The sequence below is a fragment of the Eublepharis macularius genome, chromosome 11, assembly GCF_028583425.1.
Source record: "Eublepharis macularius isolate TG4126 chromosome 11, MPM_Emac_v1.0, whole genome shotgun sequence".
NCBI classification, from domain to species: Eukaryota; Metazoa; Chordata; class Lepidosauria; order Squamata; family Eublepharidae; genus Eublepharis; species Eublepharis macularius.
In genome coordinates, this window is record NC_072800.1 from 29851543 (window position 1) to 29878490 (window position 26948).

General features: G+C 39.0%; 1 protein-coding gene across 6 annotated transcripts in view; it reads right to left on the bottom strand.

Moving 5' to 3' along the window:
- ARPP21 (cAMP regulated phosphoprotein 21) overlaps positions 1 to 26948 on the bottom strand; it is a 226260-nt gene that overhangs the window by 124786 nt on the left and 74526 nt on the right. For all 6 annotated transcript variants that reach the window (XM_054991305.1, XM_054991306.1, XM_054991302.1 and 3 more), the window contains exons 7-9: positions 25109 to 25187; positions 23143 to 23202; positions 21500 to 21640 (exon numbers count right to left, since the gene is read on the bottom strand). In XM_054991305.1, the coding sequence (XP_054847280.1) occupies positions 21500 to 21640; positions 23143 to 23202; positions 25109 to 25187 (280 nt within the window). The remainder of the gene's footprint in view (positions 1 to 21499; positions 21641 to 23142; positions 23203 to 25108; positions 25188 to 26948) is intronic.

Here is a 26948-nt window from a genome sequence, read left to right on the forward strand (position 1 = left end):
GTCTGCTTCTAGCCATGCATATTACCAATCTGTGGTAAGATAACTGTGAATTGAATGGACAGGCCATCTAATGAGAACAGAAATGTTAATGTGATAAAAAAACTGACTGGCCAGGAAAGTCAGAAACTAATTTAGCCCAAAATGATATAACTGGACAAGTTCTCTAGTCAGGCAGTTAGGAGGTGGGCACTCCTTCTTCAGAGGTTTTTAGGCAGAGGCTAGATTTATTTATTTATTATATTAGATTTTTAGTCCACCCTCCCCGCCAAGAGGGCTCAGATGGCCATCTTACAACAATGCTTATTCTGTAAACCTAGGCAGATCATGAGAGGGAGGGCAGGAAGGGTTACATCAGCACTTGGTTCTCGTGGCCCCATCTTACATACCCAGGGTAAGGCTAATTGCAACCTTGGGGTCAAGCAGAAATTTCCGCAAGGCCAGTTTACCCATGGATACTGGAGTTTTTTTGCCATCTTCTGGGTATGCAGTAAGGGGGGGGGGAGTTAACTGTGAATTCCCTGCATTTGTGCAGGAAGTAGGACTGGACAACCCTAGAGTTCCCTTCCAACCTGATGATTCTATGAAATAGTGCTATCTCAGATAAAAGTGAGTGCTCTCGATGGGTATTTGTTGTAATAATTTTGCTCTAAAAGGTAAATCTATTTACCAAAAACACAGCAAACCCCACTTTCCATTTGTTGACTGATCCTAAATCTGATTTGCCAGGCACTACACAAGCATTTAACATCAAGGTGTTTTTTTCCATGAAGGAAGCTAAAGAGGCAACAGGACCAAAGCAAAATCCTTTAACCCCTCTTTAAATGGGAGATGTCGGCGAAATCTAAAGAGATTTCTGTTCTGGTACTCTACTGCAGTACTTGCTGTAAATTCCAATATGCCACATTAAGAAGTTCAGAATCCGTTTATGTTTTATTACTGCATTTTGCCATTACAAAGGATATAACAGTAAAAGTTCTCAAAACATCCTCAGCACAGTACAACAAGCTATTTAAAAACAAGCTGAGTGATTGACTTTAACAAAGTATTCAACCTTAAAAATTCACAGCATTTCCTTTCATAGAAGCATAAATGTGTAGACGAATTGATCATATGAAATAAACACAGACCACACAGCATCCTGCCTAGCACAAAATCATGCCCAATATAGTACATTTACTTGAATGTCTAAAGCACCTTGCCTGAGATTTACATTTCACATTTTGTGCTATCCTTTCTGGATGTGGGGATTATCACTAATGTTCACTTGAAAAAAAATCTAGAGCAGTTTGCCATGTTAGTCTCTAGATGCAAAATAATAAAAAGTCCAGTAGCACCTTTGAGACTAACCAACTTTACTGTAGCATAAGCTTTTGAGAGCTACAGCTCTCTTCATCAGAAGCATATGACGAAGAGAGCTGTAGTTCTCAAAAACTTATGCTACAGTAAAGTTGGTTAGTCACAAAGGTGCTACTGGACTCTACTATTTTGGGGGGGGGGAATGCATCCTGAAAAATTCTGGATTCATTTTCAGTTTTTTTTCTTACCTCACTAGAAATGACATTTATATTTCAAAGCAGTCACTTAGTTATGATTCACCACAGCCGACAACACTGCACAGTCACTCACAGGCATAAAATATTAAAAAGTACACATGACTGTGCTTTCCTGGGAGACAGAATCTTGTTTTAAAACAACGCATTCAGCACAGATAAACTGGTCCGTATCTGCAGCACAATGAAAACGGTAGGGTCCTGTGACCCAGTGTACTGCACCACTTCAGGCTGCAAGTAAGAAATATCAATTGGAATTCAACTTGCTTTAGAGCCGATACAAACATGATGCAGAATAAGTTGGCAGACAGTATTTTTTACTGCAATGTTTCCAACAGCAGGGTAATTGTTATATTTTTAATGCTCCTCCATGTAAAAAGATCCTTTGGACCTTGCAGTGCCACCCTAAAGCAGAGCTGTACCCTCAATGGGATTAAAAATATGTCATGCCACTGCAAATCTTTCTGTGCAGTGTACACTTCTTCTGCTTAAGAACTGAAGAACAGCCTGCTGGATCAGATCAATGGTCCATTTAGTCAGCATTCTGTTTCACCGCCAAACAGTTGCCCTGGGAGGCCAAACAAGGCATCAAGGCCAAGGCATTCCCCTAATGCTTCCTCCTATCACTGATGTCTAGAGGTTTGCTGCCTCTGTATGCTCAAGTTCCCTTGAGTGGCTAATAACCATTAAATCTTTCCAACTCCCTTCCATGAATCGTCTACAGGCATTTATACTCACAGCCATTGCAACATTCTATGAATGTGGAGCTTATGAGAAGGAGCATTCAAATAGGTATTTTGCTACTTGCAGGTTGAAGTAGCGCAGTCCTAAATTTTATCATCTCATTCTGTAAAACTTACTGATGGAAGTCTAAAATTCTTCCCCGGCGGCTGTAGATTAACAAAACAATAGGGATGGCAGTATTTTGAATCAGGTACCTGGAATACCATATATATTCAGTATTCCCAATATTCAGATCCAAAAATACCATTTTTATTTGGAATTCCAAATATATTTGGCTCATTATTCCCTAGGGGAAATGTTTCTCGGGAGCTAGAGGGGCCATTTTACAAACAAACTACACCTAAATTGCAGGGAATCTAGACCTGCCTGTCCACGAATCCCCCCCCCTCCAATTTTTAATTGAATTGGACCAAAGGCCCCTGAGCTGCCTCCAGCCACACTCCATTGTTTCCTATGGGGGGGGCGGGAATCTTAAGGCTTTCTCCAGGATTCAGGAAGGTTTAACAAAAACACAAAACAGCAACTAATGACTGAAAGCCTCCCAATGCAAACAGATCCAACAAAACTCAACAGAACTAGTGTCAAACCAGAAAATCCCAGCAGAACCAATGTCAAACCAGAGAATCTCAGCAGAACCAAATTGAAGCAAGGGACAGTGTTACAAACCCAACAGAAAGAGTATCACTCAAAGATGCCAGGCAGAACCCTGGGCCAACGTGAGCCGAACAGAAACAATATCAAACTGGAGAATCCCAGAATCCAACCCAGCAAGCCAGTAATACCAAAACAGCAGCCAGACCTGGCAATGGCATATGGCAAACAAGCAACAATGACACGCACACCTACACCCACACACAGAGTAATGCTGCCTCCCTCCCCCTCCTCCTTTTGCCTGGCAAGCCTGCAAAAAAGGGGGGTAAGAGGCTGCAGTTTTAAACATTACATTCTTGGCTATTACTGAATGTATGCAGATTATTTGGGAATATAAATACTGGTTTATCTGAATATATCCAAATAAGCCAGATATACCCAAATAACACTGAACAGATATTTCTTTGGCTATATGTTCAGTATTCTCAAGCTAAATTGCACACCTCCAGAAAACAATAATGAGTGATTCTTTCTGTTACACAAGAGATAGGTTTTATTTTTAGTTGCTTGACCTTCAAGCCTGTCTGATACAGCATGTGAACAAAAAAAAATCTTTTCCACTCTAAGAGACAGGTCTGTCTAGCTATAAACAAAGGACTTTCAGTATGAATTAATGGTTGGGAACCTATTACACTGCTGTATTTTAATACATACATATCTAAATGCCTGCCCTAGATTTCTAATGCTCAAATTAAAATTATGTGGCTCAGTGACAAATTTCAAAACATACATTATCACCTGAAATACATCTTTTTATACAGCAGCCTTAGGAACACACACACATACAGTTAATATTCTCACTCCAGAGGGCCTATTCCACATGTGGAAACTGTCTCCTCCATCTTTCTTCCTACACACACATAACTAACTTCACCTGTCTGGATTTCATTTATCCTAAGTGCTTCTGTAAAAGCTTGTGCATCAGGTAGAAAAGCATCTAAAGTTTACAAAAGCCAGTATCTTGGGAGAACTCATTGAATGATGTGCTGGAGGTTTTACGTTTCTATTTAATGCAGAGGCTCTCAAACTTGACTTTAATGAGTTTTCCTAAATAATAATAACAACAACATTCGATTTATATACCGCCCTTCAGGATGACTTAACACCCACTCAGAGCAGTTTACAAAGTATGCCATTATTATCTCCATAAAAAAACCACCCTGTGAGGTGGATGGGGCTGAAATTATATGAAAGCTGTACTGTGATGTTTGCTCTTTGCTTTACATATGCAAACTATCACTTGATGCTACAATCATCAAGAGACAAACTTGCCTGTGTAATTCACCCCAAGATAAATAAAGGGTAAATAGTTCTTCAGTAGAACTGCAATTCACAAAAACTGAGGCTATGTTTAAATTCCCTAAGGAAGGAATCTATGGAAGCAAAATGCTGGCATATAAAAATCCTGGTTTGTCCCAGTGCTGTTGTGAGATCAACACAAGGACATACTGCATTGTGTATTGTACTGACTAGGACAGTATTAACACAGAGAGTGTAATCAGACAACCGTTTCTCATGTTGTAGCCTTTTAAAAACATAGCACGTCAACAGTTCCGGCCACCTGAGCAGCTCCTGGCCATTCATAGCCTGGATGCTCTCCTGGATGCTAAAGTAGTTGCATATGGGTAGAAATTCCTGCATGCCATATAACTGGCGGTCACAAACGACAACTTCACCCTCAAATAATCAAAGCTGCTGTACACTATGTTTCCAAGCTGCCACCTTATAGATAATGGTCATTTATTTTTATGCTCCCCCCGGCAAGAAAAACAAATATACCAAGGACATGACAGGAAGGCTTGGGTTGATATCTGATTCCCACCAGGAAGGGTTATCTCACAACTGTAGAGCTACTGTTTTAATGTGAGCTTTGAAGTCCAGTGGTAATGCCATTGAAAATTAGGCCATACCAGTTGGGATCCACAAGGCCTTTCAGAAGGTATCTCATTTCCCCCTTTCCTACTATGCCCTCTTTCTGTCTACCCGCCCCCCGAGCCTCTCCCCCTTTTCCTGCTTCCCACACATCTGCCTCTGTCTTCACTTCCCCTTTCCCCTCTCCAACCCCCAGCACCTTCTCCCTTATGGACTAGTCACATGGTGCCGGATGAGCCAGGCCCAGTTGCATGGTGGGGAACCTGCAAGGACTTGCAGGTGGCACTTCACTTTTCCCTGTATCCCCTTGTTCACATTATTTCCTCTTTCCCTCCTGCTGGCATATTCTCTACGTCCTTCTGTCCTTCAAACCCACTAAACAATTTACTCTTTATCTTCCCCCATCTTACTGATATCTTTTAACTTACTTCATTTATACAGGGCTCATTTCGAGGGGGAATGCACAGGAACGCAGTTCCCCAAAGAGGTCACATGGCAGGTGGCCCTGCCCACCTGACTCTCGGCCATTTTGGGCCTGTTTCAGCCTGGATTGGGGCCAAGACGGCCTGGATCGGGCCTCTGACGGGTGGTGGATCACTCTCCCACTCATCAGCAGCCTGATCTTGACCATTTTGGGCCCATTTTCAGCCATTTTCAGCCCCTTTTTGCCATTTTGGGCCCTATTTCGGCCCTGAATGGCCAGGATTGGGTCCAAAACAGCCAGAATAGGTGATATCAGGGGTGTGTGGCATATGCAAATCAGTTATACTAATAACACACTTCCAGTGATGGCAAGTGGCGTGGCATATGCTAATGAGTTCCTCCAGCTCTTTTTCTACGAAATGACCCCTGCATTTGTATATTGCCTTCCTCCACAAAGGGGAACCAAAGCAGCTTACATCATACTCCTTGCCTCATACAACTCTGACAGGTAGGTTAGGCACAGTGTGTGTGACTGAATCAAAGTACCCAGTGAGTTTCCACCGCAGAGCGGTGATTTAACCTGAGTCTCCCAGATCCTACTGTGAAACTAACCACTACACTACATGGGCTTTGGCAGAGGGCTGCTGTTGAACAAAGCAAGCACCCAGGCCTAGATGAGTCATGCATATCATGTGGTATCAAGTTGCCAGTGGTTGCTTTTGAGCCTGGCTCCAATGAAACTGCCCTCAAAGGCCTAAATAGCCCTGAAAAGAGCCCTGCCCCCTTTGTCTGCCTTTACTAACAGAAATCAAGCCTGGAATACTGCTGAAACTGTTATGGTTGTCTAGTAACAGCTACTGAGGGCATCTAATTAAAGCTATAAGAGCTCCTTTTATCATGTTTTTTGTTTTCATATTTTTATGCAAACCTGGGGCATTTACCAACTGTATAGTATCCTCCAATCAGGGCCACGTGACTACCAGTATATAAGATATTAAGGGTAAGAAGAATCAGACAGTATTATTCATTCTCATTATCACCCTGCACAGGAGGTGATGTTCTAACACAGGATATGAAGATGCAGCTCAAATGTGGTTTAGTAAAACACATCATATATCTAATTCTAAAATTTGCCTCAGAGTGCAGATCACAAAAATTCACATAATGGGGACAGGTACAGAAAGATGAAATGTTTATTCAAAATCAATAGGAAACCCATTCTTTAACATTCCAACTGGGATTTTGTGAGATCTCAGCTGACCTTGTAGCAACTCTATACAATAAGGTGTTCTTTTTAAAAAGTGTCCTTATGGGTCTGCCTCTTGTATATCAACATTATTTAATCTGTTTGTGTAAACTGGTTTAGTAATACTGAAGTCTGAAAGGAAAATCAGAATGATCCAATAAAATAATGTTACAATTATCACTTAGAAGGAGTAAATTAGTGTTCTAGGAAGATCAGCAGTTAAAATGGACAAAATTTCAATATTGTGAAGGAAAAGCTGTATGTGGCAAGATTAGAGACATGGAGGAAAAAGTAATAGATCAAAAATAATTCAGAGACTGAAGGCAGAATGAACAATAGAATCACCCAAACATAAGGAGATAAAAGAAGATGGAGGCAGCAACGTTTAGGAGGGAAGTCCATTCAGTTTCTTACTCTCTGCTAGTCAATGTATGGCATTATCTAAAGCCATGAGCAAAGAGCCATTAGGTACCAATTTGAAGAACAGAAGATATGGAACAGTACAGAATGGGAAACTGAACACAGAGAGACAACTGATATTAGAAATCATGAACAAATTAAAGAAATAAAGGAAGAAAATATATAGAGAAAAAAGATTTATGGAACAAATATCAGAAACAGACCAAAAAGGTCAAGAAGAGAAATGATTGAAAGGTAGACTGGGGGAATAAAGCTGCTCAAGGAGTTATGAAAGAAATGAGAACAGGAAAATATGAGCTATAAAAGAACAAACAACCTAAACAACAAACAACCTTTTAAACAAAAGTAACAATGGATTAAGATTAGAAGGATAGGTGATATAAATAAAAAAATAAAATAGGAGAGGGTCAGCAAGATAAGTGATCAATTTAATAAAATTATAAGAAGTATCAATATCGAAGCATGGAACATGTGCAAAAGAAGAAAAAGAAGCAGAAAAGAGACAGCAGTAATAGTCAAGGAAGAATCAGTCATTCATTCTCGTCTATTCCTTGACTATGAAGAAGATTATTGCATATTTTTTAAAATATGTAGCAAATATCTGAGAAATAGGATACAAGAAGGGGAAATGGAAAGGTGAAGAAGAGAATTAAAGGTAACAAAAAGGTATTGTTGCTAAGACTCAAGAAAATTAGTCTGGTCAGTCATGGTTAGTACTTGAACGGGAGACCATCAAGAAAGACTGAAGTTGCTACGTGGAGGAAAGCAATGACAAACCACTTCTGCTTGTCTTTTCCTGGAGCATCCCTCCGACAGGGTCACCATGAGTTGGTTGCAACAAAATGGCACCTCCTCCTCCTTTGTAGAACAACAGAAAGCCTCTAAATTATAAAGCAAAAGGATGTCCTCTCACTTGGTCATGGCAGTTCACTTTGGGAATGCCATTATTTTACAATGAAAGCAGGCAAAAACTGATTTTTGGATTTGTGCTAGAGTTGCTCAGCTGCTTTGACTCAAAAGTGATGGTTACCAAAAATATGAACAGTGCTATAGCATGTGAAAGGCAAAGAAAAAACAGAGAATGAGAGCCGGAGAGAAGGGAAGCATCTTTTTGTGATTTCCCCCCCAAACCTCTCCCACTGCTATACCTGTGGCATTTCTTACTATTGGCTAGATAGTTCTAAGTATGGTAAAACCCACTGAAGTAAAAGCGGGCAGAGAGAGTAAAGATAGAAGGACCATTTGTGTGCCACTGTTTGTCTATGTTAAATTCATTTGTCTTGACATTATATACACCAAGAAGGCATTAAAGCTGTGAGCAGGATGTTGTGATAGGTACACAAGTGCCTAAGTGCTAGAGGTCATGGAACCTGCATGTACAAAAGTCACGTGGGAGGAGGATTGCAGTAGGCAGCAAAAATGGATAGCTATCCTCTAAGCTTGCTTTAAGTGGGAGAAGGTCCTCTATATAACATTTTCCTGGAAATTTACCTTAAAAATACTCCAAAAAACTTGAGTTCTGTATCGAAAATTACACTCATGATTTAATTAATATCGTTCATTCCATGAGAAGACTGAATAATTTGCTGGGGTTTTATCAGATGGAAACTTATGGTAGCCCCAAGGATAGGTAGAGGTTCGGGTCAGGCTTTTTCCCCCTCTTGAAAGTTCTGTCTGCATTATAGTTATTGAACAAAAACATTTACCTTTGCATGAAGACTTAGACCTCTTGTCACCATACTGCATAGAGTTAGTATACTCCTGGATATTTATTTATTAAATAAATGATATCTCACATCAGTCTTAGAACACAACTTTTGAGACAGCTTATGAAGTAAATAAATAAATTTATCATACAAGAGAACAATAATTTGTATCCGATCCAAAAGACAAAGCAGCATGCCCAGCAAGCCAATTAATTGCCTCAATAACAACAAAAAACCCAGCAAAATTAACTGAACCCAACCTAAAGCCTGAATGAACAAGAACGTCCACCTGGCCTCTGAAACCACAAAGGCTAGAATCAGAAATGCCAAGATGCATTCATGGCCAGTGAGAAATCTTGCTGCCAGAACTTGGTCTATTTAAAGTTTTTAAATGGTCTTCAAAGACAGACCCAACATGGTATACATTACACTACAATCAGAACATGATCACAAAATGGATATCTGTGGTTAAATTATGTTTATCAGGAAAGGGCATAGCATAGCTGGTGTGTTAAGCAGAGACTCTGGAAACCACATAGAAGACCAGCACCTCGATCTGCAAGAACAGGTCTAAGAGTAATCTCATAAGAGTAATGTAAGCTTATCCAGAACAAGCTCACTATTTAATCATTCAGGTGCCATATAAACAACTAATAATACTCAGTCCCATATGGATTTGGTCAAAAAAGGCCATCGTCTAGCCCCTTATTGTCTCCAGATACAGTTTCAAAATATCCACTGGCTTACCTGATTCAAGTGACAAAAAGAAAATGGGTGTCATTGGCATATTGATGATCTTAGTGAGGGTCAACCATTATTAGGAATGGGATACACTATATGATGAACAAGGACAGCAGAATAGTATGGTGCTGATGCAAAATCACCAGGAAAACCATTAAAGCTATCTCTGCGTACAGAATGGCAGGGTCATCTCAAAGATTGGATTTTGGAGTGTGAGTGTGAGTGTGTGTGAAGTCTTGCCTGCCCATTACCAGCCTCTCACTCTGCCCACCTGCCTCTTCTATTTCAGCCTCCCTATCCCTGCCTAGTTAATCCTTCTTGCTCCCCTAGGCCTGTTTAAAAATAGGATGACAAGCCAGATACGCCTTATAAGGCTTCCTTATTATTCCTTCTAAATTATTCACTCTTACAAGGGAGCTATGACTTTCTTCTAAGAAGACTCAAAAACCTTGACACATAACTTCATGTTAAAATGCACCTGACATGGTAGAGAATGTTGTATTTTTTCAGTGAACAGGGAAGCCATTAAAAGTAACATTACTCAAAGAGGACAATGATTGTATCAACCAAATGGAAACATAATTGTAAGCATATACCATCAAGGAGCTAATTTAGTTGATATATGTTCCTCCCTCAGGAGACAGAAAAAGATGCTTTAACAACAAGTATTCAAATGAGCTGAACAGATTTAGGACAGACAGATGCAGGTTTGGGGCTCTTCTTCACTTCCCAGCATTTCTAGACAGAAATGACATTATCTAGAAATGTATTGATTCAAGAGGGTTTTGGGGATAACATCATATTGCTTTTGGTTTTGAAGAACTAGTTTAGCACCATCGTAAATTCTTTTCAAGTTTTATTTTAGTGCTAGAAATCATGTTTTGATATATTTCACGCAAGGAGACATCCATTTAAAATGCTGGTTCTGATTGGTATTTTGTGAAATAAAAAAATGCAACAAAAGGTACATTTTTTTCCTGTGGTGATACCATACCATCAACAAAATATGTAAATCATGTCTCATATGACCAAGACTCTATGAGGGAATAGTTTGTTTGCCTGAAATATTCTATGTTATTGAAATCATGGATCACAACCTGCTTTGTCAATGCATAAGTCTAATACTTCCCCAAAATGGAGAGACAGAACTGAGACATACGTCTTAACCACATTAAGAATATTTAAGTAATCAGTCAACAAAACATCCTCTAAAAAAGTGATTTGAAATATTTTTGAAATCCCGAAGATGTCTGTACAGTTTATGCCCCACTGAGTGAAATGCAGCCCACTACCCATATAAACCAGACCCTCATAGTGTCTCCAAAGTGGCTGCAAAACTGGGGACAGATGATGGGCCACAATATATGGATTTTGGACTACATTTCAATTAGAGAGCTCCCAATTTGTGAAGGCCTGATGAAGAATATGAAGCCAAATACCAGAAATCAGTATGGATTACACTACAGAGCTTGCTCTGGTCTTAATCTCTGCAGGGCCATTTAATGAAAAGTTAAGGGGAAGGTGATTGTTTCTGACTCAAGCACAGGAATTCCTCAGAATAAATGTATAAATGCGGAGGCTATCTATTGCCTTAGCACAGACACAACACACATAATAAGCAGCTGACATATGGAGATGCAATGGCAAACCACCTCTACTCCCCTGCCTTGAAAACCCTTTGCTGGGTTAGGCATAAGTTGATTGCAACTTCGTAACATATATGAACATGCTGGAAGTAACTGCAGAATCTACAACAGCAAAAAGAAAAAATGCTATCCATTGCTACCTACTAGTCATTAGGGGAGGCATTATAGGTATGTTTCAACTGTAACTGTAGTAATATAAATTTATTTACACATCCACTTCCTCTTCCTAGAATAGCAAGATTTGGGTCAAGTAGCTCCTTAGAGACCAACTAGATGTCCCGGGTATGAGCTTTTGAGAGTCCAAGCTCCCTTTGTCAGATACTTGGGCATTATCTGAAGAAGGAAGCTTTGATTCTCAAAAGCTCATACCCTGGAAACCTAGTTGGTCTGTGACCTGATCTTGCTCTTCTACAAACCAACATGGCTAAACACCTGAAAATATCTTCTTAAAATGCAGGTAGTCAGGTTAGTCCATTTTTAAAAATCCAATGCTTATCCACACCAAACAAAACTAGCAATCTTCCTTAGTATTTCTAAGTGTTTTTACATGCTGTACTCATGCAATTGCCTTTGTGCAGCTTGCCAAAGGCTACAAGATCTTAAGATGGGAATGATAAATTACCAGGCTCCAAGACTGTAGAATAGTCAGGTTTAGATTCTGCAATATATACCCATATTTACCCCAAGGGAAGATGACTGTAAACATAACACAGTTTCCACCCCCAAAATGTTATACAAAAAAGTTCTTTATTACTTATTGAATATAACTGTACCACGTATGCAAATTTAAAACAACCCTGCTCTTTTTCTTGAAGGCAAGTCTTGGGGAAAAAAATTGTCTTCCTTTCAGGTAAATATGGTAAGTATATATACCTGTGTCAAACTAATTGGTCGTTCATATCTGGTGCAATACTTTGTACTCTGGCAGTATTTGTCTAGGGTCTCACCTAAGGTATTTTTAATTGTAGGTAACATGTCTTGAACCTTTTATATGCAAAACGTGTACTTTCCCATAGATCATGGCTTCAGCACCCCAGAAAGCAGGCATCCTTGCACACAACATCTGCTGAATTAGAAATCACAAGATGCACACATGTAAATCTGGATGCTGTGCATCTGCGTTGGATTATTTTCAATTGGATTCCATTCAGAATGAATGCTATCTTACATGCATGGGTGTAGCAAAGTAATTTACATAGTAGAAGAAAGCTCTGATACTGAAGTAAGCGCATCTGGAAAAATACACAGAAAGCTGGACAGCCTGGGTGGATTCACCTTAATGCTCTAAGGACTGGCAAAAGCTTTTCCATGGGTGAGGGGGAAACCATGTAGCGGACACAGTAGCAGTTCCTGCATGCAATGTGAACTGCATTATTCCATCATGAAATCACAAGCAAATTGAGCAAAAGACAATTTTGCTAAAACACTACTGACCTGACTAAATACAGATTCATGCTGTATTTGATATAATTAACAACTGAGTAACCAAGTTTAACATCTGAGACTGATTACTTAACATTTTGGACTTCTGTGATATTTAGGCCATCGTACAGTACCTTTCCAGAAAAAAAAACACAGGTTGTTTGGTAGTCCATTTTTTAAAAATCCAACAGTAGTCAACGGTAGTTTTATTAGCAGCAATTAAAACTTCACATATACTGAACTCTTCAAGTTAGATATTCAGGGGAAACAATGCTTATCTAAACAAAATTTCCTTACAGAAATCTTGGTGTCAGGGGGAAGTGTTATAGTCTAGCTTCCTTCCCAGCGGGCCAATTTTCTATGTGGAAGCAGGCTTGAGGAGGTATGGAACATGATTAGGTAATTTGAGCTGCTCTTGCAGTGGTACAGTCTCTTCACTCCCTCAGTAAGCAAGCTTGCTTTTTTCAGGCATAAGTAAGAACACTGGTTTTCTGAAGAAATACCTCAGCAATAATAGAGCCAATCCAAAATGTCTGGAAGGTGGCAACTCCCCAAAAGTACCAGGGTTGGTATAATATTGATGCATAAAAGAACTGACCATGTAGGTAAAGTTTCAAGAATATTTTACAACATATATCATTTCCTTTGACAGCTTTTTATCCACCAGTGGCAAACTACAGTCTCTAATCATTTTATTTTTATTTATTGCACGATTATCGCTTTGAGTTATAAGACTGCAATGATTAACAAAGACTGCAGTGAGAAACCAATTTTATTACAGTGTAACATTTATAAAGAACATGGTCACCTTAATTCCAAACAAATTCATTTACATATATTACAGTTCACTCAAAAATAACAATGGAGTCAATGGAAGTGGTTCATCTAGTCTCTCATTTATAATATAAATCCTGTTCGTGCATACCTGTATATGACTGGAGGCAGGGGCGGGGGGATTTTTTTGCTATACATGGAACTATAGGGAGAAACAAAGCCATTCAGATAAATCTGCAAAAACCAAAATCGTATGATGTACATAACGAATCACAGATTGCAGCTTTCCCCCCTTCCTTTTAAAAAGGCCTTTCCTAAATTATATGTCCACAGCAGATTCTTCCTTGTCCAGCCTAGAACACATGAAGAGCAATTCCAGAGCAAATCCTTAGAATTCCAACAGATTGCATATTACAAAAAGGAACTAAAATAAGCATCATAACTTAAGATGGATAATTTTAAGATGGATTCACACATCTGCTTTTTCCACCAAGAGGTCTATTTGTGCAATGATGTTAGGAAGGAGGTGACCTGGAGCTGGTCTTGGAGTCCAGCAGATGTTTAATGAACTCATTATTATCACATTTATAGTCAAAGCTAATTTTGAGCAAAGAAGTAATAACTGTCATAGTACTGGAACCACGACCAAGTTAATTAATAAACTCTACGTATGTCCAGCAATAAGAAAGGGATGAACTTTTCTGTGTTCAATTGTTCCAAATGTACATGAGGCTCATGATTCATTCCATCCTAGGCAAATGAGTCTAATATTAATAGAGTAAAGCATTGCTTTCTCTCAATCCATATATTCTAGGTTATTTACTGTTTTAACTAGGGGAGGAAGTATGATGCTGGAGTTCTGTGTATCCAAAAAGCAGTTACGGGAAGGCAAATACGGGACAAGATTGTGGCACTGCAGAAGGAAAGTTAACTCTTCCTTTGTGTCTTTTTTTCCAGCTCAAAACAGTTCCCATGGACTGATATAAGCTCCAGTGCATAAAAAAGAAATGCATAAACTGGGCGTCTGTCTTCTCTACTGGAGCTTAAAGTAGTTCAGAAGGGGATGTTTTTTATTGGTCTCCTGGCACAAAGGGGAAGAACTATGCTTCCTCTTTCCAAGTACCATAGCCTTACCCATCTTCCCTTCTCACGGAGGCTTTTAGAACCAAACAATGTGGTTTGTTAATTCCAACATGTAGTTTGGCGCTAGGAAACATAACAAAGTCTCTAACTTTTATTTCAGCAAGTCTTTCCTAGTACTTTAAATTGCCTATCTATTCTTAATATGCCTATGAGGGATCTATCATGAAAATAATATTTTCTGATTAAAAAAATGATAATGCTGTTTTTAGCAATTTTAAGCTGAAATTTGAAACTGGGAGGATGGCTCCATATTTATCTTCCCTGCAGGTACCACAACTTCATAGAGCATTTTCTTTGGCCAGGTGCAATGCTATGCCTTCGGCCATTCTATATGGCAGATTTAACAGGACAGCCTATTCAGCTAGATGCTTTTTCTATGAATAAAAATGTGTTGAGTCAATTACATATGTTCTTTTGCATTGTCACTTGTACGCTGGTATACGTCAAACATATTTAAAATCTGTTCTAGCTAGTATGATGGATTGCTCTGACTTCCTTGCCTGATGTCACCGAGAAGGTGGCTAAGTTTCTTCATTCTGCTTTGAAGTTGTGTCAAAGGATATCACAGAAATAAGCTATAATTGTATTTATGTATTTGTAATGTAGTATTCTTTTAACTTTGTTTTTCTTTTTTTGTAAGTGTATAACTTGAATTGTTGATATATGCCAATAAAGGCTAACTTGAACTTGAACTTGAACTGGGGCTGCAATTCTAAGAACACTTTCCTGGGAGTAAGGCTCATTGAACATGGGACTTGCTTCTGATTAGACCTGCTTAGGGTTGCACCCTGAGTTGCTTTGATGCGGAATGTTTGTACATTGGATATTCTAACTGCTAAAGGTGAAGTTGTTAGCAGTAGAAATGCCAATAAACAATGACAGATGTGTGAGAAAAGTGAAAGGTCAGTTTAGCTAGGAATAGTTTCAAACAGACATGGAAACTGAAGGCTGAGAGGTTGAGAGCAAAGAGGAAACAGGAGAAGTAAGACAAATGCATCCTAGAGCTTGGGTAATTGAAGGAAAGGAGTTAGATGGGCATTAGGATGAATGGCAGGGATTTTGTAAATATGTGGCTGAAGAGGCAGAAACTTGAGCGAAAGATGTGTGGAAGGGTCAGGGAAGTACAGAAAGCAGGAAGCAAGAAGAACAGGACTAGGGAGATTTTTGCACAAGACCCGCTTTAGACTGTGGGGCTGAGTTTTCCTCCTGAAGAAGGATGTGGTTATTCAGAGGCAAGAAGGCTGAGGGCTATGAAGCTAAGACAACCTCCAAATATAAAGGGGTAAGAGTACAAAACAAAGTTAGCAGTTGGCTCAGAAGCTAGAAAATGAATGATGGACAATGTGCGGAAGACAAAAGGTCTGAGTTGAAAAGAGGGCACAGTAGGCAGAAAGCTAAAGAAAAGTGTGCATGGGAAAAGTGAGACTTACGGAAAATCTCCCACAGTCGAAGAACAGTGAATGGCAAGGGCAGCCTTGGCAGGAAGAAAACAGGCAGGTGTGAACTTTAGCAATGTGTGGCAGAGAACCAAGGAGGCTAAGAAGACAAAAACAGAGTGGGGTTGACTTCAGCACTAAACTCATCAGCCAAATCTTAAATTTAAGTTCTTTAGCTATAGATTTTTAGCCGTAACGTGAGTTAGAAATAAAGACAAATAAACCTAATACGTAAAGCTAAAGATCTTAAATCTACAATTTGGCTGCTTAATTTAATGCTAATTCAGCACTCCCAGCGTCTGTCTTCTCTCCCTCCTGGTTCCCTGCCACACATTATCCAGTTCCTGACAAGATCTTTAGCTTTAGGGGTAGTGGAGGTAGATGACAATGTAGTTTGCTCTCTCTTTTTAACAACCTTGTACTAATAAAATTATTGCACTCTTCCTTACTTACTCTTTCAATCTTTAACTTTTACTCTGTACTCCACTTGAACCGCAACTTGTGTTACAGATGCAACCCAAAATGGCACCTACTTTGAGGGGGGAGTGATCCTAAGCAGCTCTTCTCAGAAGCAAGTCCCATTTTATTCTGTAGGGCTTACTCCAAAGAAAGTGTAATTCTAATGGTGCAATCTTAAGCAGAGTTACTCCATTGCAAGTCCATTGATCTCAGTGCACTTAGAAGAGTGTAAATCTGCTTACTGTACTACCTAAGGGCTCATTTTCCAGTTGCGATCTGCTATATGTTACATCTTAAGGGAGAAAAGATTTTGGATTCTGCAAAACTATCTACCATTGCAAACGGCATAATTTATTAAATTAAGGCTGCAATCGAGTGCACACTTAATTTGAAGTAAGTACAACTGAATTAAGCAATGCTTATTTCTGAATAAACAAGCATAGATCAAGCTATGAAAAAGTAATATGTCTGATTTGTCTTTGTCACATTTCATGTTAGTTTTTTTTTCCATCCCTGCTCTCTGCTAAGATCATTTTAAATTCTAATGCGCCCTTTGCAATGCCTTGTAGCTTTGTTTAATCTGAAGATCTGGTAACCATTCTCTCCACTCTTCTTTCCAAATCATTAATAAAAATGTCAAATCTCATGACACAGATCTAGGGAATCCCAGTTGCTAGTGCCTACCAGATTGACATTATAGCATTAATAATTACTCATGGAAGTCTTCTTTAACCATCTAATGGTAGATGAATCCTTATTCAGCCCACATTATTCCAGCTTATTCATCATGACACAAAAATTGCTGTTTCATCTTCAAAATGTTCATGAGTTCATGATTCATTCTTCTGATGATCATATACTTACAGAAAAAAATTACTCTCTTTTTAAAGTGTAAGATGCAAAACTAAGAGATTGGCCACAGTAACTTTTCTGTATTCCAGTGTAACAGTTTTGGTAAATTTAAAGTAGATCTTAGTTATGTTGTAATTTATCATAAATGCAACTGCTGATGAAAGTTGATTTTCATTAAGATTTATATTATTCAGGGGTTCACAGAGAAACCATAAGAGAAATGTACACTGGTAATAATTTGCAAGCTACCTCATTTGTTACTGAACTGTTTAAATATATATATATTTAAATACATTGTGTAGCTATGATGGATGGCTCTTTTCCCTCTCTGCAGTTAGTGGAAGTGAATCAAGCTACTCTGTTTGCTGACACAAGGGATAACAGATACAATGTAGGCAGTCCTACCTACAATATATTTTAGCAATGATATATTTGGCACAGCACTATATCACTTTGCTGACAAATCTTGTATGTTCAGGGTTTTTTTTTAGTTATTATTCTGGAGAAACATCGAAGACACCAATAGTCTGTAAGACTATATACCACAAAGTCACAAAAAGGCAGGGAGATAAAGGGCTTTGCATGCACATGCACACACACAAATACATGCAGAGTGAAGAGTACTAATTTACTTCTTTGGCAGTAGTTTCTGGAATGTAACTGTGAAGGGTTTGCTGTTAATTGGCTGGGCTGCATATCAGCACTCTTTCTGGTTTGACTCCCACTACTGCCACGAGGTCAGCAGGTGGCCTTGGGTAGGGCACTCCTCTAGGCCCCAGCTTCCCAACTGTGTTGTGGGAATAACAGCAACACTGACTTTGACACCACTGTGAGTAGGATACTAATTTGTCCAGAAGAGTGGTACATAAACACAGTTCTCATTGTTGTTGTTATATTTGGGATGTGGGAATGCCACTAGGAAAGGAATTTTTTTTTAAGTGAGAACATTTGTATCCTAGGTAAACAGAGCATTTTAATCGCTGCTCCAAATACTGATGCTCTCAAATACAGATGGAGCTTTTGCCTCCCTTCCTCAGGCCACAACTAGATCTCTTATTCATCAAAAAAGCAGAAGATCTGTTTACAACTTCCATTAAGAATGAAAATCAAATTCATCTATGAAATCTTTGCAAAACCATGTCTGGATCGTTGGAATGGGACATCTGTGGCTAAATCATATTTTGAAATAATAATTCATCATATGTAGCATATTCTCTTCTGTCTATGCATTTTTATCTTGCACTTGCTCCATGGAGCAGAGAGTGGTATACAAATCTCTGCCCAGTTTTATCTTTACAATAACCCTGTCAAGTAAGTCAGACTGGCTTAGTGAGCTTTACTGCAAAGTGCAGCCTTGAAGCTCAGTCTCCCATAGTCCACTTGTTTTAACATCTACAGCTCACTGAAGAAGTGAGCTGTGACTCATGAAAGCTCATGCCATACCACAAATTTTGTTAAGTCTTATAGGTGCTACTGGACTCTTGCTCTTTTCTACAGCACCTGTTGCAGTAAGCATTGAATCAACAAAAGATGTGCTTCGCCTATAATTCTGTATGTTAGATGTATATAGTGAAATGAAACTATCTGTTTCAATCTTACTTAACCTTTGCTAGACTGAATTGTTACAAGTTTAAGGGTCTCAAAAGGTTCAATTTAAAAATAAAGGATTCAAAAGAAAGAGGATTTAATTTACAATTTAAAAACAATAACAACAACATTATTTCTTTCAGGTCCAGTTGGAATAATCCTCAATGACAGTGATAGAAAATTCCTTGTTAATTTTTTATAAGAATCAATGGGCATCATGCTGCCATAATAAATTCAAATTATTTCATGTGTATATAAAGATTATTGGGATTTTCCATAAAACTACTATGTAGGAAGATCCATATTCATGTAGGTTAAAAGTCATCATAAAGGTACATATTATTTATGTTGCTTAAAACTCAACTGATACTAAATGATTACAAATAATTGAGAACCAGACACCAGGAACAACAAGCTGTTTGGTATAAAATCTGAAATGTATAATTATACACCAAATATACATATTCAGTTTAATTGAGTTGTCATCTAAACGTTCAATACGAAATTATAAAAACAAACAGAATATGCAAGACATGAGTTAATCGAATGTCTTTCTTTGATTGAACACCAAAACATAAGGAATATCATTAACAATTAACCTTTTCAAGTAGTTTGGAAATGTGAAGTACTTGCAGATTTTGAACAACAATGGCAGTGGTAAAGATAACAATAAATAAAACATGTAGTGAAATTGTGCTTGTGGCAGTAAAGCCTCTGATTAGCTGAGCTGAGTAGGTGAGTACACAAAGTGAGTATTCAGAAAAAGGGCAGGGGAACTAGGAAATCAAGAAGAAACCTCAATGTGCTTAAAGTGTTTAAGTGGAAGAATGTGGAAAGGACAAAAACGCTAGGAAGTCAGCCAAGAGACATGTAGGTGGCTAAAGGCAATGGTTCCTAAGGCTAGCGACTAGAACCTGATGGAGCAATTCTTCCAGTTGTGGATTTCGCTGTCATGGTAACATTATGATCAAGTGATACTAAACTGGCCACACGGTTCACAAAAGAATAAAGGTAAGAGAATGAATTCCACATACTGATTTGAAGTAACCAGAAAATTCTTTGTTCGCAGATTTCCATTTTACACTAAACCAGGTAGCTAGGAATATGCAATAATTCACCATACCCAGTACTGTTACCCTGAGGCCTGTGAATAGTGAACTGTATAGAATTTACTCCACCTAGACTATCATGAACACAGCATGTGTAATTGCATAAAACATACACAAACAAACAACCATTTCTATAACTGACAACAGCTAAGGACCAAACGACATGCACATGCAAAATCATGTAATGAGTCTCTAGTGATTAAGCACACAAATGTTGATGGCCTTCCATGTTCTGGCATTTTTTGTTGCCACCCTTCTAACTTTCCCCCTCTAGACTGGACTAAGCACCTTTCTTTCCCTACCCCCTTTATTTCTGTACTGTAACTTGCCCTCTTCCTAAATGATTTTACCTAGATGGAGAAGCTGCTGGGCTTTATTAAACATGCTTGTATGTAAAATATAGTGATCCTGGTGTGGTGTTTACAGGACACATCTATGTTGCATTGTATATGTGGTAGTGAAGTCTCAGACAATGATTGGCTGTGCTAATGTTCATGAACATTCCAAGGGCTAGGCAATCAAGCTTGTCAGAATGTTTGTACTCCAGTTTCGATAAGGGAAGGGAAAGTTGTCAGTGTGACTAAGATTAAAGCCTTCCCAGACCCTGGGAACAGGAGAGGTTTGTAGGGTAGGTTGAGAATGGGAAAGAGGCTCTGGAATGTAGGGAAGCTAAGCAGCAAAGGCAAAGAGAAGAAATGGTGCAGAATAGACCACAGACTGAAAACAGGAACCTAAGAGAAAGCTGCCTGAGGTACACAGGGCAGAGGAGGAGTAGCTCAGGAACATGAGGCAATAAGGAACTAGGAGAGGGTGGAGAGATGGCAAAATTTCAAACTATATATTGAACTAAGCAGCCAGTTCTTTGGCTGGATAGTTTCATACACAGGCAACCCATTCATTTCAGTGATCAAAAATGTGTTTCCATCACCAAGAAATTAATGGGGTATTCTGTACCCACAGAATGAATGCAAATCTCTGTATCAGCTATTTCTGGCAAAAAGGGAGTGCACCCTGTACAACTACACTGGGGCAGCAAGCCTAAGCAGGTATACTCAGAAACAAGTCCCAATTTATTCAATAGGACTTACTTTGATATACGCAGCAGCTCTACATTTTCTAATTCTGGTTATCTACAAACTAGATGCTTGTAGTTCAACTTTCATGCAAAAACTTATTTCAGAGTGCAGTAAGAAACTGGGGAGGGATATGTGTGCAAAAGCCTTGCGCTAAAATAATAAAGGTGGCCACCAGATAAGCACATAAGCACTCATTGTTTAGAGGCAGAGTCCTGTAAAAAGGAAACGAGGCCACCATGGTGCAGCCTTCTGTGTTAAAGGTGCCATTATACATCACAGGTTACATTCATGTAAAAATAACAGGAACCAATTTACTTTCCTTCCAACTTTATGGTGATAAAAAGGGACCAGAAGAAGTAATGTTCCTTTTTAGAGGCATGGGTGTGTAGCTTTCTTATCAACAAACAACAGTTTGATTGATTTGCTTCGATATATTTCATGTACCCAACATTTTTCCAAGGACAGGCATAATGACACTCCACATGAGAATGAATGGTAAAAAAGAAAAAAAAATGACTCAGTAAAGAAAAACAGAAGAAAAGAACAAAGAAAACACCTGGGGTATGATGAACAGAATGTAGCCAGATACCAACTGATTCTTAAGAATGGAGAACAGAAAGGGGAAAGTGAGGCGGCACTTACATTCTCATATTGCTGGTCTTGTTGATGATTACAGATTTCCCAGTCTGATCCACATTGTGATCCATGCCGAAATAAGCTGCCACTCTGTGCACCAGCATTCGCTGATATGACGACATCTGGGGGAACTTTTTATAATGATTACTAGAACAAAACATTAAATGTTTCAATAGGATGCAACTCTGACGTGACAGAACAGTAGAACTCAGCTTAAAAGAATGCTTTTCAATAACACTCATTAACTCAACAGTTGACATGCTAAATTACAGAACATCTTGTTATTTTTATTCACTAAAAGAATACTTTGGCCATCATAGGAACATTTTGCATGTATCAGGTCTTTGATTTACATTTTCATTTTATCCAAATTGAACAGGTAAGTAATTTTTTTACAATGTTATTAGAATTGCTGTAAAGTAGAAATAAAATGGAATGGTGCAATATTGGGTTATATTTGCCCATTTATAAAAAAAGCAGGTGTTATCTGAGAGCCAAACTAGATACGATGCTTGAGATTGTGAAGGAATACCCCCCCCCTCCCAGTTTGGTGGAGTGGTTAAGGGCAGCAGGACTAATCTGAAGAACCGGGTTTGATTCCACACTCCTCTGCTTGAAGACAGTTGGGTGACCATGGGACAGCCACAGCTCTCTCAGAGCTCTCTCAGCCCCACCCACCTCACAGGGCAATTGTTGTGAGGATAATAACAACATACTTTGTAAACCGCTCTGAGGGAGTGTTAAGTTGTCCTGAAGGGCGATACATAAATTGAACGTTGTTGTTGTTATTAATTCCATGGTCTCCTTGAAGGAAGGGCAGGACATAAAAATAATAAATAGATATTTATTTATTACATTTATAACATACGCCAATAGTATGCAGCTAGCTTTTATTTCAAAGGGGTCTGTGTAGGTCTTTTGAAAAGAAAGAAGGCTGCACAGGGACTGTGAAAGTCAGGACTACACTAAAGATGATACAGGAGAAGTGTGATTATGATCGCTCACCTTTCGTTTTTCCCACCAGAGCAGCTAGAGGTGGGGGGGGGGGGACCAACTCCACCACAGGTTCCAGTGCTGAGGGAGGAGTTTTAACTCTTTGTGCATTTTTTCCATTTTAAACTGGGATATTTTCTCCACAGGATAAGAGAAAATATACATATACCGTATCTATATATTTTTGCATGCATAGTAAATAGCAGTTTGGGGTAGCAGTGGGTATCAGAAAAACAGAATGGTGAAACTTTTCTCTCAATACCACAATCAGTGAGACTCAATCCATCCAGCTACTTTGATCTTTGGGGTGGGGGGACACGATGGAAAATCCTTAGCATGGATTTCCTGTGTCACAAAGGATAATTCCATACAGCCTTAGGTATGAAAGCACAGGAGATTTTGGAGGCATATGTTGACTTAGTTTGAAAAAAGGAACTGCTCTAACTTAAAAAAACCTTAGCTCCTGTTACAATTGCTTGGTGAACAATTTGTAATGAAACACCATTTGTTAAGGTCTGGAAAGTGCATATTGCAAGGGATTCAACCCTTCTGCTCTCAGTGTGGGCAAGAACATGATGTCAAAACATTGCAAAACATGAATGAGAGTATCTGTCATTTGCCCCCCCACAACCCACCAATAATTAAAACAGCCTTACCTGTTATCACTAATAAAATCAATAATTTCCTGCTCCATTTTCAACAGGATCATTCTATCCCTGTTAATACAAAATAAAATAACTCAGTCTTGCTACCGTTTAAGGCTACGGTTATGGAACTAACTCTGGTCAGAAAATATGACCAAAATTAGACGTCCCACGGATAAAAGAACGCGTTTTACAAGTGTTCGCCACTGTTGCCTGCAATCATTGGAATTGGGGACCACTCTCCCATCAGAAACTGATATTTGAATAGGATTTTAAGTACTATTAGTCACTGCGGAAGCCAAACTTGGCTGTAAAGCAGATAAAAATATGGTATATAACAATATAAATCCTATTTAATGATAATATGTATGGTACTGTATAGAGGAAACAGGGTCTGGACTGCAATCACAGTCATCAAATGTTTGCTTGATCATACTTTTTTAAAAAGGGGGCTGTGATGTCAGGTCAGTTAACGTCTGCATTGTTGTACAGTAGCGGTGCATGATTTCTACCTAACTAATGTTCTATGATAGTCAAGACTAAAGGTTTACTCTTCACCAAAAGTTAGGAGTCATCTGACAACTTTGTGTATTAATCTCCAGTTGTTAATCAAAAGAGCTGGAGTCATGAAGATGTTAGGAGCATGAACAATGATCTGGGAATTCCCCAGTTGAAATCTTAGATCAGCCCATGGCCTACTTTATGATACTATTCTAACACAAAGATAATATATATGAAGCTCTTTGTGAAAAGCTCTATGTCAACACTTGATGTTATTTAAATACTATGATGATTATAATGGAAACTAACATCATTATAACTGAAATATACTACACTGTAGGCAAAGGTGCAGAATAATATAACCAGTGGTGCTTAATCACAGTGAAGCAATCCAGAATGAACCACAGGAGCACCCATGTTCTTCATCCTCTTCCCTTCTGCAGTGCAAATTATCCCCATCAGGCATGGCTGCCAACCAACCAGAAAAAAATAACTGGTGTGGCCATTTTTCTCACTTAAAAGCCAGTTCGCAGAGAAGCAAGGGACAACACCTTAACTCCTCAGCTGGTAGGGTTATTGTTAGCTATACCCATTAGGTAAATTGACCACTTTTGACTTCAGTCTTGGCCTCGTCAGAAATGGCAGTGCTCTCTCTTTTGACTTATCAAAAATGCTGGGCTCTGACCCTGAACTTGCCACAAATCATGCCTCATGGCTACATCACACTTCCTGTTCTGGTCTCTATCTACAGGCCTTATGCAGGCAACAGAAGTTCTGATTTCAAGAGCTAGAAAACCTGCAGTCAGGCCTAACAGCCATTAAGCATTATGCTGCCAGCAATGAGCTAATCAGTATTCCTGTTAAACAGAATCTGGTCTGTTCCTTAATGCTTAATCATGGTTAAACGCCTGGCAGTGTTAGGTCTCTGAACTCTAAACCCCCTCCCCAAATCGAAAGTAAACACACCAACTAACTGAAAAACAGCATATGAGCCTAGAATAACTGCAACTGAATTTATACCTCTGGTTCACAACACACTATTTAAGTGGAAAGTGGTAGCAGCTTTCTGATGTCACATATGTGCCACTGCATGGACACAGATGATTGCGACAAGTATTCATTTAGGATGGAGTTGATGGCACTGCAGCACACATTTCACAACTGATCCCTGTCTGCTCTTGAGAAACAATGATGTAGCCTTTTTTGAGTCATCAGATGCTGTTTTACAGTGGCAGGTGTGTGTGCATGCACATGTGGTGCATTAAGGCTAGGTCTCTGAGAAAGTAATTACGCTATGGGAAACTGCAAAAGCTATGGAGTACATGCTGATTTTTATAGCAGCTCTTGCTAAAATCAATACGCTTTCATAGAGCTGTAATTATTATTTCCCACCCCATGACCACCACATTTTCCAGAACTAACACTACATTGCTTCCAGTTGCTAAGATCTCAAGCCATACAGAAGTGTGATACTTACCTGGGATTATTCTTTAATGTGTTAACCAGAAATTCGTGCAAATCTATGCCTGTTGAGTCTGTATATTCTTGGCTGTAGTCTGAAAAACACACATTACTAATAGTTTCATTTTTTTAAATGGTACAAAAATTAAAGCCATTGCGTAAAGTGTTTTTTCTCCCTCTCAAGATGCCTGATAAGAGTGCCTGATGCATGCAGGCTGTGACTCACATTAGCAAAACTACCCCAATGAACTGGGGGGGGGGGGTATCCATTCTTTCAAGTTACTGTACCAACAGCTAAAAAGCACCAAATACAACTGGATAATGTAAAGTGCTGTGCTTTAGAAAAACACAACGAATGTATAAATCCACTTTAAGTCTTTCTAATACTTTCAGCTGCCAATTACAAACTTAATGAACATATGTGTATGTTAATGAGCAACTGATTACTAAATTTTAGACACATCTGTAGTTGCCTGGGCAAATGTGAAAGTGTTACAGAAAAATCCAAGCAAAATAATGCAGAAGACCAAACAACCAAAAGTATCAGTTTTGTCATTTGACCATCTGCAACTTGGTTCTCCCAGGCCAGCTAATAAACACAGATTGTTTCTGGAGTTGCCATCAAGTTTCACCCAAAGCTAAGGTGAATTTGTAGGTTTCTGCTCTGGAGAAACATCTGAGAACTGAGTCCTCTTGATTCAGTCCAGTTGCACCCAGGATAACTTTTTCCCCCCTGCATCCACCTATAGAATAGATATTCTTCTGGCCAGTTGGAAAAAAGGCCTCAGTGGTTAAATATTACATGAGGCAGAACACTATGTAGATTGAATTCTAGGACCCAAACTGCTGGATACTGATAGAATGTTCTACTGTCCTAACAAAAGGCCACACCTCACAACATAGTGGCAAGTGGCAAAGTGTGAATGTGTCGAGGAAGCAATGACTCCCAAAGTTATATTCAGAGTGAGTGTCCTGAACAGCCAATAGTCTAAAACTCTATACAGAAAATCTTATCCATATGATTGTTGTTTGATAGTTGAAACTATTAAAGAAGAATGAGCCATACATGGCAACACCGCCAAGGTTGCAGTATCAGGTTTTTGTTTTTGGATCTCATAGACTAGGTATGTATGGTATGCAAGAGTAGGGAAAACTCTTCCTTACCCAGCAGTTCTCTCTGTGTTTGTATATATCTAGAAGCCTTTAACCTGCACCACTTCAGGTAAGGGACTCATTGTTCATACCTCCATTCCAACCACCTTCTAATTTTCAACAGTGTTCCTGGCTCAGGGTTGAAAATACCAGAGAAGCTTTTCAAGTATACTGAGACACTAACAATGATGTCTATAGCCGAGCACAATTGGGTGGTAATGCTTTCGCGCTTAGTTTTAATGTAGTATTTTAAGTTGGCTCTGTACAATCACATACATATCTGTGCACTGAGCATATGCATGCATACACACACATTCACACATGCCATCTGAAAGGATTCACAAAGTGTGGGGCTCCTAAATAAAGAACTCGGCTTGTTTACTCATTTTTTAGCCCTTGGAATTATATCCAGGGTGAGATACGATCTGGAGGAGGACTCTGGGTCATGCACTCCCTCTCCAACCGTTCCCTTTCTTTCTTTTTTATGGGGAGAAGTTAATGATGGAATCAGGAGATTCTGCTTTGGATTGAATGTTCCCTTTTTTCCTGTACTAAGATGAGCAGGGACAAGAATACACAAACCAAGTATTGGGAGCCAAGTAATGAGCAAATGAACCCATTGTGTCCCCTAAAGCACAATAATTTCTCTTCTTTCTTCATATAATTCTTTGTTCCAGCCTATTTAGTATTGATACAAGGGCTTA